Raw genomic sequence first — 20,992 nt, forward strand, 5'->3', positions numbered from 1 at the left:
AGATCTTGTGAAGTAAGGAAAAATAAAATAAAAACCAACATAATATATATTCATTTTTGATTCATTGAGCTTAAGAATTTATTTTAAATTTTCTTTATATTTGTAGAATTTTCTTAAACATCTTCTGCAAAAGGTGCATCGCGCATGCGTAGATTCTTTTAAGCTTTAATATTAACTGTTGCCGTGGCGTTTCCTTTTGTTTTCCTCCCCGAATTCCATGATGTTGTTATGGAGAATAATGCGAAATAGGATCTCGAAAAATACTGGAAGACTCGATATCTTCTGACATTCGGTAGATTCTATTTCTCGAATATTTGTTAGTAATACCTCTTCAAAAGGAACAAGGAACTTTAATTATTTTTTACAATCCGTCTAGATAGATACCATTGAACTCTATTGCCTTTGGGCTTGATATAATAACATTTTTGAAAATTCTTTCTTCTTCCTATTCAGTAGCTCAGTTGTTACATACTGGAGGAAAAATTAAAGCGAATCAAAGTGGTTTATACTTTGTAATAAGAAATGTTTGTCTTAATTTGATTTTTTTATTGTTTCCAGTTTCCCCAGTATGAATACGATATAGAATACATTTCGATACGTCTCCCCTGTCTCGACATCAAATAAACAGCATTCCAAATTAACAGAAGTACTTCATATCATGACTGTCTTAATTCTCTAGATCTCGCGTGTATTTGAATTACATGTGGCAAATAAATAATCCAAAAATTCCATTATACCAATTTCTTTTTTTCTTTTTTTTTTTGGTATTATACAAAATTCCATGGAAACGTACACCTTTCAATGTCATTTCAGAGCAAAATTCAATAATACTAATGCAATATTTTTTCATCTAGAAACAGTTAATTCATTGTGATTGTCATATTTTAAGAGCTGCTGAAGTTTCACCTATTCACAGATTTCTAAAATCGCACCAAATTGAGAGAATTGGAAATAAAATCCAATGTAAAAACAATTCAAGTTTTCCAAGGAAAATTTTATATATTGTAGCCAGGGCTACACTCGTTTCAAGGCTGGCTGGAAGGTACTGGGAGGCTGTCCTTCCAGCTTCCAACCCAAGTCAAAGGTGCCGCCTAGGTTCCTGATATTTCAATCCGTCTGATTACACATTGGTCGAAGAATGCCATCAAACACAACTTACGCTGGCGTATGTTTTCTTGGAAGGTGTTCTGTGCAAGAAAATATTCACCAGGAACATTAGACAAGGCAGGGAAAACGTGTAGTCAGAATAGGCCGCTGTCGCTTCTTTGCATATATAGCAAAATATTGGAATCAAAAATTTTTCCGACTGACTATTTGGCCTAGCTTGACACGAAGATGGCCCTGGCTTTATAGATAACATTAAAGGCAAACCCCGTATATTTTAATCATATTTAACCATTTTAACTAATTAAAAACCCCTTTAAGAAATTAAAAATCCACTACAGTTAACTGAATTACTGTGTTGATGAATTGTTTCAAATAAAAATATTCCAATAGCACCAATTTACATCCGTTTTTGCACAAAAAAAATTCTCGATACGTTTTTATAGGGGTGAACTATAGAGGATTAAGTTAACAATAATCTAAATTACGAGCAAAATATATTTATTTGCTAAAACTGCTTCTCAATTTACAGGAAAATCACTTATTCGATTTTATGGCTCGAAACGTGCAATGAAAACTACATTCGACATTCGGAAGCTTGGACAAAGTGTGAAGTTTTTGTCGTACTGTAGTATTTGTCTTCTGAATAAAATACGAGGTTAAACACAAATAATGACAAATAAATGACACAATTAAAAAAAAATGTATATTTCCAAGAATGTTACACGTAATGTAATGTGTGGTACATGAAAACAAAGAAAAATATTCAAAGTTGTTCTACAACATCGCTCAGTAGATGGCAGCACTTCCGTAGAACTCAGTGTCTGAAATTAAAAATGATGGCAGTGAGACGAAAAAATTTTTGTGTGTCTGAATACGCAAGGGTTGTTTCTGATACTTCTGTGTAGTGTGTATTTAGAAATTTGTAACAAAAAAAGGATGGTTCAGTTAATTTCACTTACTGCGTTCTGCAGAAGTGCTGCCATCTATTGAGCGATGTTTAAAAAAAGTAATGTTTCTTTATATCTGTGTATCGCAGAATGTATTAGTTTATATTATAGTAGTTTAGAAAATAGAAATTTTAATTTTAATGAATAAAATCGTCTTATTCATTTGAGCAAACCCTGTACATCATTCTTGCATAGTATATAGGGAACTGTGCCATGTATGAGGCATTATCATATTAGAAATGTGAAATAAATTTGATGCGGCTTCGTCATTTCAATTGAAAACATTTGCTTCTTGTATGATTTTTTTTTTTATGAATTACATTCGTAACTTCTGTAAATGTCCTTTGAACAGTATATTTTTATTTGCTTATTTAAAAGAGAGATGGCAGCAACTACTGCGTCTCTACTATCTCACTAGTTTTTTTCGTTTTCTAGACTAAATGCTGTAGACACAACTCCCTTTGGAATTAGAACTTCATGAAATTGCCTTACATGAATAGAACAAAGATTGTGGTTCCTTATACAAACACATACAACGAAATCGACTTTTACATTTGAAAAAAAAAAATGTTTCAATAAATTTACGATAGATGTCCACGTCAGAAATATGTATTCTCACGCTAGTATAAAATCTATTAAAAGCCACTACAATCTATTTAAATGAAAGTTTTATAGTAAAAAAAAACTGTCCTTATGTCGTCTTTACATACGGTCAATAGTCTTTAGATCATTAGATTCAAGTCATCACATCCTTGATGTGTTTATTTATTTTCCTTTTTTTTGGTTTATTCGAACCATCCTGCCGTTTTCTTTTCATGATCTTCCGACGACACTTGGAAAAAGACGCAGTTAATCCTTCAATATTACGATCATTAACTCTCTGCCACCGTGATGTAATTATTTTCGCAGTTTGTCATTTGTCTCCTACCAGCGAATGTTCTTAGAAACCTAATTTTCCTTCTGAATGAATGAATGAGGAGAAAACTCTTTTCAACGAATAATCAACGCAATTGTTAGTACATTTTTGTGAACGTCAGCATTTTTGCAATTATGGCTGGATGTAATGTAAATAAAGGGAAAATAGTACATAATACCAGTCATTATGAACAGACAGAAAATAATTTGTATCTCATTGATCGAAAAACATTATGTAACTGTTGAATTTATTTGATTTTCACGTCGTGAGTCTTTTTTTTTTTTCTTCTAAGATTCAGTTTCCCATCAGCTCAAAGGAACATTTTTATACATCCGCATTTCTTAATTATAAGAGAATTTTTCCTTCGTTCTAATGATTAAATGAAGAATTATTCCCATAAATGCGTATACGATAATAATTAAAATTCATTGGACTTCCTTCGTTTGCTTTTATGAACATAAATTACAACAAATGAACTCACTTTTCAATATTTCTTTTTGTCAGAATATAGAAAGCATATATATGCACAGGACGATTTTAATTGAAGTTACCGTACACTGAATATTTTTACTCAAATCATTTCTCAAAACCAACCAGACTTCAACTTTCGACCGCCAAAACTCTTGACCTATTCGCGAACTGGCCGCAACTTCGGAGTATGACAGTAACATATGCACACCAATATATCACCATATTCCATATAATATACTGTATGTATATTACAGTGTATATATCTCTTGAAACCTGAGAGAGTGACGAAATTGGTCATTAACCCTTAAAATAGCAACCAGAAATTATTTAACCACCTTTCAAAATGCCACATCTCTTTTTTTTAAATGAAGTAGGCTTTCTTCAGACTTTCAGCGGGTGCAAACTAAAGGGTATGGGGGAAAAATTTTTCCATTCAGAAATCAACTTTACAGAACTTCTGGGCTTGTCAATGCTGAAATAAGAAGAGGATCGTCATACCGCTTACGCAGTTAAATTTTTTTCACATTGGTTTGTGTTTATTCTATGTCAAAGCACCACTTCAAAAAGAAAAATAATTATAACTATTTAAATAGGGGGTCGATATCTATACTACATTTCCACGCAACAGCATGTGTCACCATACGGCAATTTCCCACCAGTGGAGTTGGGTGGGAAATAAAGGCGCCATCTATCGGTGGTCAACCCAGGACCAGAACATTTAACACTTTTGGCAACGATTATGCATAATTCTCAAATAAGGTTGGGAAGTCTGATATAACACTTGATGTACATTGGCAAATTTATAACCTTTCTTCTCTGCATTGAACCGTTTAATTACTTTTAACCATACCTGACACGTACGCTACATATATTTTGTAATAAAAATTCAATTAAAATAAGCGTAAGTATGTTCCTAACATTATAAATGTTGTAACGTTGGCTTTGCTCACACGTTATGAGAAACAAAACCCGGCTTTACCATTCGAGTTCACCATCCGGAGCCATAGTTATGGTTAGTTAATTAAGTAATTAATTGAAGATTTATCATATTTGCCGGCATGATATGGTGAATTCTTGGTTTGTGCCCAAAATCTAATAAATTAGATTTTAGAGAAAAATTAGAGGTGGCCTGATTTTACTGTCCGCAATCGACAGCGTCCGCTAACGGGGAGTGAAATACATCGAAGCGCTATTCAACGGGACCGGGGATCAGTAAAGTGTCTGTTAGGGGGAGTTTCCACTGAATACGTATTTCTGCGAAGAAAATTCTACTTTACGTTTTCAAACCAAGAACACGTTTTCATGGAAGAATTTCACATTTCCGCAGCCATTCTGAATAAATAATAATAAAATTCTCCGAATTTGTTTGATTTTCTTTTTAAATACAGCAAAAGAAAATCGAAATACTACCAACAAAAAACAACGGTAGATGGAGCTTTGCACAAACTCTTGTGAATTGTGAATGCAATAGGAAATGAGAGAACTCTACATCTTTGCGTGCGGTAAGCCTCACATCGTATAAACGTCTCACATCGGCACCGTCCCGATGTAATACGTCTATAGTACATCAATAAATATTCTTGACACATTATAAATTCAAAACCCGCCTTCACAGTCCTTGATAGAATGCTTCCGTACACACATACTAGCAACTACTTGTGGAGGAGAAACAGATTTTTTTTTCCATTTTCGCTGAAATATGACTACCAAAAATGTTTCTTACGCGGATTAGCTACCTGAACCTTCTCGGTGAACTTGCAATACCTGTGTGTTTTCTGGTGCTTAAAAACGATCAGAGCATATGGTTGGGGGGGGGGGGCATGGCATAGGGTGCTTAAGGTAACCAAAAAAATAAATCACATATATTCGTAAAAACATTTATATCGAAAGAAAACACCTTTTGTATAGGGTGCCCTGTAAGTTCTAACGTGGCCTTTATCTCATCGACCATTCGTCGTAGAGGAATGGTTCCAATTCAGAAAATGCTCAAAATGTGTTCTAAAATCAGCATTTACCAGTTTTTAAAGAGACATTACAGTGTGTCACAAAATAAAAAAAAATCTAAATTTTTATATGGACACCCCCCCCCCCGTCCTGAAATACCTATTATAGAAAAATGTTGCCTATCTCTCTTCTGAGGCTAACAAAAAATTCCCGTTTCTAAGTGCAATATTCTCTGATATATTTGAATTCTCAAATTACAGAAAAGTTGAGATGGGACAGCATAAACTAACGGAAAACGCTTCTTTCTCCTATTTATGCTGCTCATTTACAACATTTCTCCCATTTTTTTAGTTCAAGCATCTCAGCAAATACGGCGCCATGTAAACATAATTTTTTTTTTGGGCCTCACGAGTGACAGGACAACAAAAAAATCAATCTCTCTCTCTCTCTCTCTGTATTTAGCGTGATTTCTGAACACCTTTTTAATGTTTCACCTCCATGAACTGTTTACGACATAGAACCCGCATTAGAACTTATAGGATGCATTGAATGACAGGAGCTCTGCCACCGGACTTATCCCGTTGCTGAGACCTCTTCCAGCCCAGCTTCGTGGCAGAGTCTGGGACAAAGTGAGTACACCTAACAGTCTGTTGTGTTTGATATTTCAGTGCTGCCATATATACTTCAAATTGGGAGTGAAGTGTAATGATTGAATATTTGTAACATTGTAGGCCTGTTGCTCTCCGTGGCGAGACTTTTTAAACGGGCAGATCGGCTCGCATTCGCGCCTTGAAGCTGGAAACCACACAAAACTAACTTCAGCCGACCATCACTGTGGCACCGGTGGGGCTCTAACCCGGTTCCTCGCGATGCGAGTCCGTCACTATGACCACTATTACAGGATGCACTGTATGCTATTTTAATTAATTACTGCTAATTCAAATGTTTTTTCAAAAGTTAGTTACTTTTAATTTAGGAAGAATAAATTTCGATGGGTAAAAATCCCTGGTGCCTCCTAAAAACCTTTCATGCTACTTCCAAAAGTCGATCCTACGTGTTCCCTTGTATGATTAGAGTCTCATTTAGGGGTGTGTGACAGGTGCGGTGACACCGAGCCCCGCACTGGGGGCCCAGACTTACGGTAACAGAAATGAAAAACCAATATATATACAAATATCAAATATATTTAATATACATATATCAAACGCATTTTCGATATATGATTTTTTCTCTCATTAATTCTGAATTTTCATCATTTCTGGGATTTTTTCTGTCTGATTAGTTCTGAATTCTGTGACAGTGAACGAATCTTTGGATTCGGACCCCCCCCCCCCCCAACAAAATGCATAAAAAATATATTGAGCTCCGAAATTATTTCCGCTTCGGAACCCGCTTCTGATCCGGGCGGATCTTATAATATGACAACAATTATCAAATGGTGGAATGATTGGAACATATTCGTAGACACTGATCCTAAACACGCATAATGAGCATGTATTGATTCGAAATCAAAATTACAAAATGAAATCAGGTAGATACCTGTTTGATAAGCTTTCAAAAACTTTATAAAAACATTTTTTTCTTCAATTTATATTCGATTGCAGGAAATCTACTTGAAATTCCGAAATTTTTCAAAAAACTGAGACATTCCATTTCTCAAAGCTTATCTTTAAAAAAAAAAAAAATCTGTACGATTGTTACGTAAATTAACGAGAGACCATCTGTACTTGTTTCCCTTTCCTCTAAAAAAAATTCTGTAAAAGACTGACAACAAAACAGAAGAAACCAAAAACAAAAAGAAGAATTTGTTTTATGATCCTCCTCGTAGCGTAGTTTCATGCACCACAGCGTAGAAAATAAAAGCTTAATTACCGATGAAATTAAGCTCAAAAGTGCGCAATTTTACTCTCGCTCTTAATTTAAGAACGAAAAAGAATTAAGTATTTAGAAAAACAAAAAAAAAAACAAAAAAAAACCTCCGCTTTTTAACCATTTCGTGAGGATTCACTCCTCGATCCTTGTAATCTCTTTTATGGAAAATGGAGGATACAAAACAGCAAAAAACTAAAAGAAATTACGTTATAAAAACTTTATCTACAGATCTAATTGTGAAAATTGTGTGTGCGTACTCATACGATTCTACTTGGAAAAATAAATAAACTAATCTGATCTTAATTTAGTTGAGGAAATATACATGGGAGAAATGAGAGGAATAAAAAACTCGTTTCTTTTTAAAGAACTTAAGAGAAATTTTTCAACTGAAAGTATTTAAATTTTTTTGTTTCCATCTTCTTGTGAGAGGACCTTTTTTCTTTTTCGAAAAGAAAACTTAATTTTTCTTTTTATTCTCCAGTTAATGAACTTACTGAATGCATAGACATTTATGTATCGTCCTGCAGCATTTAAGAAGAGATAAGCACTTGAATATATTCTAGAAAAGTGGTTCCGGTATTACAACAAGTGCGTGCTCTTTTCTTTTTCAATATTTTATTCCTTAATGATTCTATTCTAGTTTTTGGTTGTTAACAGAATGTTAAGATTGTACGTGATTATACAACTTATTTTGAGAAGATAAGAAATTTTAATGAAGTAAAGAAGGGAATGCGTAGGATGATATTTTAATGATGAATTAGATTCTGATCCGTTAGTGGTGGGGGGGGGGGGTTTATACAGCTTCGTTGCGATGAATTTCAGTCAAGTATTTCTGATGAAACAAACCCGGCACGTATCGCTACGAGTGATCCCGTCGCCGCAGTGGTGGTCGGCTGAAGTTGGTGGTTCCGAACCTCGAGGCGCGAATGCTCCCTGTTAAAAATTATCGCCACAGACAGCAGGAGGGCTGCAATGGTACAAACATTCAATCATTACACTTTACTTCGGAAATATAGATGGTGGCAGTGAAAATTCAGACACAACACTGTGTACGCACTCAGACCGTTAGGTATGCTTCGGTACAACTCCCTCGGTAGTAAATTGCCGATGGCGATAGACCGGAGTTGTACTCGGTTTGAAAGAAAGTGATCCTTATTCTCGAGTGGTGTGTTGGTCTCGTCTACCACTGTGAAGATTGCCGTCAGATCCCTGGTTCGAACCGGGGGGAAAAATATAGATAGCAAGATATTTCCCCTAAAGAAATTAAAGTACCTAATGGCACCTTCATTTCCAGCCCCAGCACAGTAAGGACAGTAAATTGCAGTATAGCGCCGCGATTTTTGGATGTGTTTGGTGAAGTAGGGCTCCTATGCATTAGCATTAGGGATACGTAAAATTTCGTATTTACGAAATAATCGCGATAAATGCGAAATTTGCCAATTTTGACGAATAAATGTATAAAAATTTGAATTTTTACTACTTTTCTGCGAAATTTCAATAATTTAAATTTTTATCGTTAATTCTTCCGTGTGTTTCCAAGCTATAATTGAAACTAAATACGAAAATAAAGGATCTAGTATCAGACTCCGCGCTTTACATGACTGCATGCTGCAAATTATTAAAAACACTTCTTGGTGACAACGTTTTGCACTACCAATGCTGGACGCATAAAGTGAATCTTGTGAGTGACGCATTCATTTAAGAATTCAAATAATTTAATTCTGTTGTGGCCAAGACGACTTAATACTTAATAACGACGATAACTTTTTTTGCACTCAGGGGCCGTTCAAGTATTACGTCATCATCAATGGGGGGGGATGGTTTCCGATTTGATGACAAGGGGGAGGGGGGGGTTGGATAATGCTTACATTATCAACCACCCTTTATGAAAATATGAGTTAGGATTCAGAGGGGCAGAGCTGATGACGAAATTTTGCTGACAAAGGGGGAGGGCAGCGTTTTGCTGACTTTCGCTGACAAGGGGGGGAGGGGGTCAAAAATGGCTAAAAAATTTCTTACGTAATTGCCCCTCAAGAAAAATGAGTAGTGCTTATTTAAGCTGCCAAAAAGAGAAAAAAGTATGACTGTATAAATAGGCTATTACTGGTAGCAAAATTCTTCCCGACGCCTGTAGTAACGAGGCAGAATTCGTGATTCACAGGTGTCATTCATCTGAGCGAATATCATATATTGCTGCTTTTCCAATCAATATGAAGACGATTGCTCCGGCATAAGTTTCTTAAAAATAAGTTTTGGCAGCGAAATTCTAGCTCCTAAAATACGGGTTCAGTTGACTTTCGTTTCCGAGTTCTGTAAGAAAATTATGCTAATCTCGCTTATCCGACATGAACGGGCCGGTAGAACGTCGGATAATACGGAGGTGTTAAGGAAAAGTTATCAAACGTCAGTTTATGTTAGAATTTTGCACATTGCGAACCTAATAATCATGCTTACAGCAAAACAACAGAAAACATTAAGTGAGAAAATGAACTTACAGTTACAGAATATTTTGAAGTTAAATACAGTACTTGAAAAAAGGGTCCTGTGATAATTTAAAAAAAATTTGCTCGTAGTCTGCTTTCTCTCCTGACGAGTGTCGTTGCCAAATTTCGCCATCTTTGCAGCACCATTATGTCGATTCCTGTAGCTTCTTCTTGTTGCTCAATGTATTTAATTACAATTTCTAGAGCCTTAACTCCGTCGTCATGTGAAATTCTGAAAACTCAACAGTAGGTGCTTGATCATGTTCTTTTGCGGTGGGACGTTGGATGATACGGCAGGTCGGATAAACGAGATCCTGCTGTATGTTGGAGTTGATGAACGGCATAGTATTTTGCAGAAGACACAGCAGCCGAAAAGACTTAAAATAAATTGACTTTACACAAGAAATCCAACCAGTGTCGTCTTAATGCATGGGTCCGACCGAACACGGTCCAGAAACCTCAAGTGCAGAGGGACCTCATGAAAATGAGATCTGGTTCAAATTATGGAGAGTCAGCATTTCTAGCAAGGTAGGGGGAGGGGACCGCAGAAAAATCATTTTAACCGAGGACGTATATGATATGCTATTTTTTTTTTAAATATATTTTATTTAATTTTTGTTAACAAATACGAAATTTTTTACCAGAATTTTCTTTTTTGCGAATATAAATGCGAAATTTATGATTTTTAATTTTTGTTTTTGTGCGAAATTTACGTATCCCTAATTGGCGTAACAAGCAAGTAAAGCCGCCTAGGTATTTCTAGGGATGTCTCTCACGCATTTCAAGGAATGTGCACATGTCTAGCAGTAAACAAATAGCGTACACATTTTCTTGATAAAACAAGCTCTTACGCATTTCCACAGGTAAGTCGATCATGCGCATATCTATAGGAAGTATTTATAATATTTACTCTTCTAGGGCCCATATCCTATACATTGCTAGAGCTCAGCAAGTATCCAAAGCATTTCTAGAGATATGAAATCGTCCAATGCATTTCTGGAGAAACTCAACTTCAAATGGCTCATGCGAATTTCAAAGGGATAAAAATACATTTTTATACTATGCATTGGTATACTTGGAGAATGAAACATCAGAAACTGTTGTTATATATTTACACCTGTTCCGAGCATTGCCTATCTTTCTTTCTTTCAAACCAAGCACAACTCTGGTCTATAGCCATGGGAAATTTACTACCGAGAGAATTGTGTCGAAAGTATGCATGTGTACCTAACAGTCTTTTTTCTATCTTTTTTGTTCCCTAGCCGAGCACAACTCAGGTCTATCGCCATGGACGATTTATCACCTAGTGAGTTGTGCCGGAAGTGTAACTGTGTGTGTACCTAACAGTCTCAGTGCGTATGTAGTGTTGTTTGATTTTCAGTACTGCCATCTATATTTCAGAAGTGAAATGAGTGATGTGTTATGATTGAATTACATTTCTACTGTTTGTACCTAACAGTCTCGGTGGGTTTCTAGTATTTTATGTGAATTTCCAGTGCTCCCATCTGTATTGGGAATTGTGAGTGAAGCACATGATCAAATATTTGTATCATTTTAGTTTCCTCTGTTCTATCTCCGACAAAAAGTCTTTTAATTACTGAAAGTTTACTAATTCCTCTTATATAATGACAAATTTATCTTAGTTAATCCAAACTTAATCTTAGAAATAATTTATATTACATTCTTTGTTATAAAAATGAATAAATTTATCACTCAAGAGTGTTATCGGTGATTCAGGCAGTCATAAGCAGTGGCATCTACACTTTTAGTAGCTATCAATTGCCAATGATAGAAAAAGTCAGTCATCGACACTGTGAAGTATAATATTATAAAATATGTTTTTTATACAAAGGTTTTTAGCATAGAAGATATATTTTGGAAAGAGAAAATTTTTTCAACCGCACCTGCGGGGAATCGAAGCCACGAAAGTGAATCGAACTCACGAAAGTGAATCGAACTCACGGAAAGTGAAAGGACGTGGGTCTGATTCCCCGCACAGGGGCAGTTGAATTTTCCCTCTTTCCAAAATATATCTTCGCATCAGCCAGTTGTTAAAAACCTTTGGATAGCGGAGAGTGACATCATCCTTAAATATGTTTTATTCCAATCATTTCTTCTACACCACCGTTATTTTCTGCACACAAGGACTAATTAGACCGGGATCTACAAGTTATTGCCGATTCCGAACGGCAGGCTTGTTTTTATGCTCATCGAGAAGTTGATGCGCTAACCCCTCGATGGTGGACTCACTGCTGTAGCAATTTTGTCTGTGGCCATGTCGGTGTTTTTGTAGTACTCCTGTGTCAGGAACAAAGACGAACCGGGTATCGAACTTTTGACACCTCTACGCATCCTTTGGTACTCTAGGCGAGTATCTTATCGACCTGGGCTACCGCGCTCCCTAGAGTTTGGTGCGCTAACTCCTCGTTGTGGGACTTCATGCGTAGCAATCCTTTTTTGTGGTAACCGTATCCATCGTACGAATGAGGACGAATTGTGTTTCGAACTCGCAATACCTCTGAACAACCTTTGGTGTGTCCGGAAAATTCACCGCCAGCAATTCTCCGACAACAATTCACCGAAAATTCACCGCCACGCAATACACCGCCAGGAAAATTCACCGACCAACAATTCACCGCCATGCAATTCACCGCTAGGAAAATTCACCGCCGGAAAATTCATCGCCGGAAAATTCACCGACAACAGTTCGATGCGAGTCAGTTAGCGAGGTAGTGAGCGATTGAGTTACTGAGTCAGTGAGAGAGAAGTGAGTGAGTGACCCAGTGAGTGACCTAGTGAGTGAGTGAGTATGAGAGTGAGTGACCTAGTGAGTGAGCGAGTGAGTGAGTGAGTATGAGAGTGAGTGAGTGAGTATGAGAGTGAGTGAGTGAGTATGAGAGTGAGTGAGTGAGTATGAGAGTGAGTGAGTGAGTATGAGAGTGAGTGAATGAGTATGAGAGTGAGTGACCTAGTGAGTGAGCGAGTGAGTGAGTGAGTATGAGAGTGAGTGAGTGAGTATGAGAGTGAGTGAGTGAGTATGAGAGTGAGTGAGTGAGTATGAGAGTGAGTGAGTGAGTATGAGAGTGAGTGACCTAGTGAGTGAGCGAGTGAGTGAGTGACCTAGTAATTGAGTGAGTGATCTAGCGAGTATGTGAGTGAGTGATCTAGTGAGTATGTGAGTGAGTGACCTAGTAATTCAGTGAGTGATCTAGTGAGTATGTGAGTGAGTGACCTAGTAATTCAGTGAGTGATCTAGTGAGTATGTGAGTGAGTGAGTATGTGAGTGAGTGAGTATGTGAGTGAGTGAGTATGTGAGTGAGTGAGTGACCTAGTAATTCAGTGAGTGATCTAATGAGTATGTGAGTGAGTGACCTGGTAATTCAGTGAGTGATCTAGTGAGTATGTGAGTGAGTGACCTAGTGAGTATGTGAGTGAGTGACCTAGTGAGTATGTGAGTGACCTAGTGAGTGAATGAGTAACCCAGTGAGTGAGTGAGTGGCCTAGTGAATGAATGAGTGATTAAGTGATTGAGCGATTGACCAGTCATTAAGTGATTGAGCGAGTGACCTAGTGAGTGAGGGAGTGAGTGAATTGGTTAGTTTTAACCTAGTAGTGTCACAAATGATTAAAAAATCTGATTGTTCTATATTATATTGTGTACATTACAATATCGACCTAATGACATATTTATAGCTTCAGCGGTTTCCGCTCGGCGTGATTCCAACGTATGACCCCCTTCATTATTGAACCCCCCCCCGTTATGACCCCTCTTAGGAGTCGAATATGGGAAAAACCTTTCTTAGTCAGTCTTCACGTCGTGAAGCAAAACTATTGGCAAAATTTGATATTTATAGCTTCAGCGGTTCTGGCTCGGCGATGACGAATCAGTCAGGACATGTTATTTTCTATGCAGTATATAGATGTAGACAAGCACTAAAACGGGATTTCTGAAAGTTCATCACCCATGGGGATCATGAGGTGTTCAAGTAGTATAGGGGAAATCATTGCTGAGTAAATCTGAGATTGCAGAATCCACATCAATGAAGTCGCTGGTAACAGCAAGTTCATCATGAAAAAATAATCCATTGCTTACTACAATGTTGCTTAATCAACAATGTTTATTATAATATCAAAGCGATAACAGGAGATGATTTTAAGCATTTTTGGGGGTTAATTCATCGCGTATCCACATACTTTATTATCTTTTAATTCTTTGTTATTATTCCTTTTAACGTTTCGTTAAAAGATTCTGTGTAAAATATAGAGTTAATGGAATTATTGAATATATTCTCTTGTGCAACAGCAATTTGTAATTTCTTCCGTATCACCTCAATTTCTCCTAATAAAGTCATTATTAAAACTTTTCGCCATATCTTTAGGATCACTGACTAGGTCACGCACTCACTTATTCACTAGGTCACTCATCCACTCAGTAGCTCACTCATACAGAAAGCAACAGGCCTACACCGTTACAAATATTCAATCATTACACTTCACTCACAATTTGAAGTATAGATGGCAGCACTGAAATATCATACACAACACTAGCTACACACTCAGACTGTTAGGTGTGCACACTCACTTTGTTCCAGACTCTGCCACGAAACTGGGCTGGAAGAGATCTCGGCAACGGGATAAGTCCGGTGGCAGAGACCCTGGCGTTCATTCAGTAGCTCACTCATCCACTCAGTAGATCACTCACTCACGGATTCAGTAACTCTGTCACTGACTCAGTAGCTCGCTCGCTCACTGACTCGGTAACTCAATCGCTCACTCTCTCCCTCACTAACTCGGTAACTCAATCGCTCACTCTCTCCCTCACTAACTCGGTAACTCAATCGCTCACTCTCTCCCTCACTAACTCGGTAACTCAATCGCTCACTCTCTCCCTCACTAACTCGGTAACTCAATCGCTCACTCTCTCCCTCACTAACTCGGTAACTCAATCGCTCACTCTCTCCCTCACTAACTCGGTAACTCAATCGCTCACTCTCTCCCTCACTAACTCGGTAACTCAATCGTTCACTCTCTTGCTCACTGCCTGAGTAACTCAATCGCTCACTCTCTCCCTCACTAACTCGGTAACTCAATCGCTCACTCTCTTGCTCGCTGCCTGAGTAACTCAATCGCTCACTCTCTCGCTCACTGCCTGAGTAACTGAATCGCTCACTCCCACACTAACTGACTCGCATCGAACTGTTGTCGGTGAATTTTCCGTAAACCGTTTTTGGTTAGATTGGCAAATTATTATTTAGTTTGAAGAATTTTCTATGCTCACAAGTAAATTTTAATTGAATGCTCGATTTATAAATATACAAGCAACCGCAATACATGGAATATCTTCTCTTCTGACAACCCATAACAGACTAGGACAAAAATACATTCTGCACCGATTCGAACACAATAATCGAGAATATAATAAAATTCGGCGTATCAACCATTCACTCGAATTCTTTCTATGCATTTGTGTTGAAATATATGCACAGGAAGAATAAATTTATTCTTTTTTTCTTAGAACTGCATAGTCATGCTCAAAAGAACCCTCATTTCTATTCGCCTACAAAAGTCTGTGAATGGAAGATTTCGCAATCTTTCTCCAAATTAATATATTCTACATTACCGAGACAAAAGAGACCTTAATCCTTACGTATCCTTGCTAGGAAATGAAGGATTTGCGTAGAATTCATTATTTCGCTTCCAAAATATACCGAAAGATTTAAAATATTACGGAGAATACTGAAGATGAAAAAAATATATTATACCTCCGATTTTCTTGAAAAATATCACAGGAAGCGAAAGGCTTAAGAAGTACAAACCTTAGAGTACTTTAATTATTAGGCATGTTATATAACAATTTGATAAATGCACTCTAAAAGTTTTCCCACGCAAATCTAGTTTGCATATATGATGAATTTTCCTGAATTCTGGAACATCGTAAGCGAAATTGTTATATTGGATACGAGTATGTTTGAAAAAAACGACGCAATGGATTGTGTTCGCTTAAAACAGGAGCCAACCTGGAAAGGTGTGTTATTTGTCATGTCACGGGTAGTGATTATAGTGGCTGGGAAAAATTTATCCCAAAAATTTTTTTTTTTGAATTGGTGAAAAATATTTCATGACACAAAAATTTCAGTATACATTATGTTAATATGTATTGTGTGACATTGAAGTTATGGTTTTGAATGAATATCTACTGAAGATCTATCTGCAAAAATATCGGGGAAAACTATCTTATACAAAAGCATAGAACTCCTGGAGCCACCTATCAAATAAAGACAAAACTATCTGTCATATATTTTTTTAAATAAAGTTAGTTATTGTTTAAAACCGGTGTCCAGTACAAAAATGGACAAGATGTATTCTAATACTATGCAGGTTGCATGGCAAGGGGGTATCGCAATCTACTGGAGAAATTTTTTCCAATTTTTTTCCTCCCCATCATTTCACAAATTATTTTTCCCATTTAAACCGGTTCTCGAAAATTTTCACTTTATTTCAGTGGTATACGATGTAACAGTACCCAGTTGTCCGGGGAAAATATGTTGTAAAAGTTTTGTATGGTATGTTTCTTTTTCCCTTTTATTTTATTTTCTTGACACAAAATAAAGTTCCGGATTCTGACCCGAAGCGGAGCTGGAAGAGATCTCGGCAACAGGATAAGTCAAGTGGCAAAGTTCTGGCGTTCATTCATTCAGTGGTATACGATGAGGAAAAAGTTTGAAGAACACTCAACTAAAAATCGTACAAGGTCCAGTCTCTTATTATTAGTACGGGGGTTACCAAGAAGTAACCGTATTTTTTTATTATTTTTTTTTACAATTTGGTTATTCGATTTTTCAATTTTTTTCCCAAAATTCCTCTTTATTAGAGCTAATAACACTTGTCAAGTATTTTCTTCCATTGTTAAAAAAACATTTTTTAAATTCATCTGTTGTGATGCCGGACAGCGCTTCCAGCGTTTTTGTTTGCAGCGCATCCATGTTAGCAAAACACTTTCTATATCAGGTTTTTCTTAATCCGTATCAATAAAGAAAAGTGATACGGAGCTAATCAGATGAATAGTCTGCGTAGGGCCCAAGTCATACTGTTTCTTCTTAACAGTTGGCACACACACTGTGAGGGATGTGTGAAACGGAGCATTGTCATGATGCAAATACAGTGAACCGCTTCTCGCAAATCGGGTGTTTCCTTCGCACACTCCTGTGCAGTCTTCTTAGCAGCTAGCTTGTAAAACAACGTCCGCATACTTGAGTTTTATACCAATAGCTGCATCCCTGAAAGCTGTTTCCAATATCTCAACAGTTTCTACTGCTTTTTTTCCCAAAGCTGGAAGCAAAACTTCACAGTCCTGCACAATTCACGCAAGTCTACTTTGACCAAAAACGAGGAACAGGCTAAACAGCTTTCACGAAAAAAAAATCACCGATTCTAATCACAACCTTTTTAAGCAGCGCCACTTGGCAATTTGACTCCTCTTGAGTCAATGTGCTTACGCTTACCCAGTGAGAGAACTGCATACTACAAATGCTCCGCTTAACGTATGGCGATTCCGGTTACCTTTAACAATTGATTCGACACTATAATGACCACTGAATAAAACTTACAATATGTCCCGGTTTTTATCAATAATTTTGCATTAAATATTTATTGAAATTTTTTGGACAATTTCTTTTAAATAAGGGGAAACCTAAACAGAAGTAATGACAAATACGGTGTACATACGGTGTACATATGGTGTTAAAATAAACTATATTCTTCAGTGTTTTATATCAACTGAATCACTTGTCCATGTTATCCCCAGGTGGAATTGCTTGATACTATACAATTCAAAATGAAAAATAAATTTCCCTCATGTAAAAGTCAATAGTTTTAATAAAGCACTCTTTTGAAAGTAATGAAAATAACAAAATTTATACACCATTTTTCAAAGAATTTATATTTCTGATAATTCTTTTCTTGTGAAACGAAGTATCATATTTACCACATTTTGTGTACCACTGGTGCATCAGACGCATTTTTTTCTCAGATCCATTTTCCAATGCGTCGAATACGCTGACAGATACGGTGTCTTGTGACTGAGGTTCTTTATTATGTTACCGTGTCTCATTAAATTAATAGAAGAATTTCTGAAAAAACAAATTGGGCGGTATTGTCTTATATATAATAAATTTGCTGGCCAGTTGGGGATACGGCATCAAAATAAGTATGGATACAGTTACAGATATGATGAAAAAATTCAGTATACGCATACTAAAAAACGAATAAAAATTCCAAAAAATTTCGCCTGCCCAATTTAACTTGGAGCTCTTGGTCCGAAACCCGTTGACCCATCCGTTAGATCAGCGGTTCTCAACCGGTGCTCCGCGGAGCCCTTGGGGCTCCTTGTGCACGCTCCAGGGGCTCCGCGGCCGCTCGAGGGAAATAAAAATAAAAAACAGTAAAATTAAAAAAAGAATAATTATAAATATTTCTAAATAGTAAAAATAAATCAGTAACTTTGACGAATAATTAAAAAAAATTGCTCTACGGGGCTCCGCCATAGAATTTTTTTACATAAAAGGGGTCCGCGAGTCAAAAATTGTTGAAAACCGCTGCGTTAGATGATAATCATCATGAAATCAGACCGAAAAAAAAACAAAATTTTCTCATTTTCTTCAAAACGAGGTGAAAAAAAATAAAAGAAACAAATGATATTTTTCAATCAATTTAATTTCTCCATATGTGCTATCTTCTGAAATTTCCTTTCACATTTAAGTATTATTTACACCTAAAAAGAATTCACAAAAGTGAACATTACAAGTTATGAAATTCGGAAAAAAAAATAACATTCCAATTATTTTCAGTCGTTTCAAGTAATAATGATCAGTGAATCCGAAGCGACTCTCATATGCTTGATGATATGTAAGATTGCCTTCGGGTGGCACCAGGTATTTTGAAAAGGTAATATAATATAAGCTTTATGAAATCTTGTCATTCACACTGCACCATAATCCAGATAATACAAACATATTAATTTAAGTCTACTCTGTAGTCATTTATATTCCATTAATGCTTTTGTTTCCATAATTTTAGTTAGCTATCTAGAAACATTTCCCAAGAAACTATTTTCTTATATTCTACCATATTTTACCAAAAAAAATGTATATCTTGCTAAACTTTTTTGAGGATATGGAATAATAATAGAGATTTAGAAATGCATTTTTGTTACAATACTAATTATATTTTTTCCATTCAATTTCCTTTTATTAAAATCTATATAGCCATCGGTGTCAACGATAAGTCTGTTATATAGTAATTATTTGATTGATTTTTCATTTTACATGACCACTTTACATTTCAAGTTTAACTGTTTTTTGCATGGAAATTATACGTTTTGTCTAAAATGTCAAATGATTTTTTTTCTAAACTTATTATGATTAGGAAGAAGTGTCAAAAGTATCAATAAAAGCAGAATCATATTCCTTCGAGAAAACTCTTGGGAGATAGCAGACACACACGTAACCAATAAATGATCGCATGATGAGTGATCATTTATCAATCAATCCATAATAAGTTGCACTCTAAACCGAAGAACAAGAAACGCACAGGTAAACAAAAAAAGCGGTTTCAATTCAATGTCAGTCAGTTTTCACGTAGGATGTCCCGTAACCAATTAATCATTAAAATTTTCAGTAAAAGATAACAGTTCCGATTTTTATGTACCACTTCAATCAGATAGAAAAGTTAGCAAAATATTTCATACTTCATTATCAAAGTTGTAGGAAATTTTTCATTCACGTTCAACTTCTCGCAAGAAAAAAATCTTGCGGTGATACCGAAATATTATCTAAGTTTGCATCTTCTAGTTGCAGTTTCTAATCATGGACATGTTTAAGAAATTATTATTTTTTATAATCTATCATATATTGTTCAGAAATTATTTATTGGGATCCCATTCTTTATTCTTTTTGAGGATGTGAAACAATCAACGTGGAAATAACGGAACATTTATAGGGGTAATGCATTTTTAATATGTATATTTTCTAAGACGTATTTCCAGTTATTAAAATTATACCGACAATAGTGTCGACACAGAAGAAAATCGTTTTTTTTTATTTCTTTTTTATTTCGTGGACAGTTTTAGCATTCCAAGTTACAAATTCATTATTTTTCCGTACGAAAATCATAAACTTTGTTTAATCGGTCAAATAATTTTTCAAAACTTACCATGATTAGGAAGAAGCGTCCAAAGTATCAGTAAAAAGAGAATCATATTCCTTCTGGACAACTCCTGCGAGATAGCAGACACGAAACCAATAAATGATCGCATGATGAGTGATCGTTTATCAGTCAATCCGTAATAAGTTCCATATAAATCGAAGAACAAGAAACGCACTGGTCTTAAAAAAAAACAGTTTCAATCCAATATCAGTCAGTTTTCATGTAGGATGTCCCATAATTAATCATAAAAGATATTCAGTAAAAGATGTGACACGGTTCTGATCTTTATGTATCACTTCAATCAGAGAGAGGAATCAGTCGAACATTTCTTAATCCAATGTCAAATTTTTTGGTAAATTTTCATTCAGATGAATTCCGAATTCCATAATCGAGTCACATCACAATTAAGACCTATTAAAAACACGTGTCCGATCACTTGCAAGAAGAACTTCAGAAAGCCAATCGTGCGGCCAGTCAGCCGGCCTCACCACGTTGCAATGATAGTTCCCTCCTATAACACCGGCTTTTCAAAGAGAGCCGGAGAGACACGGAACGGCGCTCCGTTTCCCACAGATCCCGAAAGCAAACTAGAAAGCTTGGGTCGCAGCGAGAAGAATTTGTTATCCTGGGTCGGTGGTAGGAAAAATGGGAATAGAAAGAGAAAGAGAGAGGTGGTTCGACTCCCTTCTTTGACTTGTTTGAAGAGGGATATGTGGGAGTCTCTGGGAATTCTGAACTTTGAAGGTGTATCTATTCTTCTCCCTCTGTGTCTTGGCGAAAATTTTTCTTCCGTGTAAAAATGAGAGAAACGGGGGAAGATTCTTTCGCGGTTGGTAAAACTTGGAACCATCTCAAGTGCAAATTCTATAAAAGAGTGGGTTGGACGGCAACGAGAAGTAATTTCCCTGCCAACTAGTGTTTAGAGGAAGGATTCGGGAGCTATACCACCTGTTGGTTCAAGAGTTAGTGAAGTCGAAAATATTCTTAAACAAGGACTGATAATTTATACGGGAAGTTTTTGATGGAAAAGGCTGGAAATTTTGTAAATT

At 36.3% G+C, this 20,992-nt stretch overlaps 1 protein-coding gene across 3 annotated transcripts in view; it reads right to left on the reverse strand.

The window, feature by feature from the left end:
• The window catches only part of LOC149081684 (cell adhesion molecule Dscam1-like), a 174,460-nt gene extending 153,924 nt beyond the window's left edge, over positions 1-20,536 (reverse strand). For all 3 annotated transcript variants that reach the window (XR_016193327.1, XM_089237084.1, XM_089237085.1), the window contains exon 1: positions 19,950-20,536. Coding sequence is in view for 2 of the 3 variants with exons in the window: in XM_089237084.1 (XP_089093210.1) it covers positions 19,950-20,052 (103 nt within the window). In the remaining variant the exon portion in view is untranslated. The remainder of the gene's footprint in view (positions 1-19,949) is intronic.
• Positions 20,537-20,992: the final 456 nt, after the last annotated feature.

The sequence above is a fragment of the Pholcus phalangioides genome, unplaced genomic scaffold (genome assembly GCF_987345545.1).
Source record: "Pholcus phalangioides strain wild (caught in Gottingen) unplaced genomic scaffold, Ppha-v1.0 ptg000009l_1, whole genome shotgun sequence".
NCBI lineage: Eukaryota > Metazoa > Arthropoda > Arachnida > Araneae > Pholcidae > Pholcus > Pholcus phalangioides.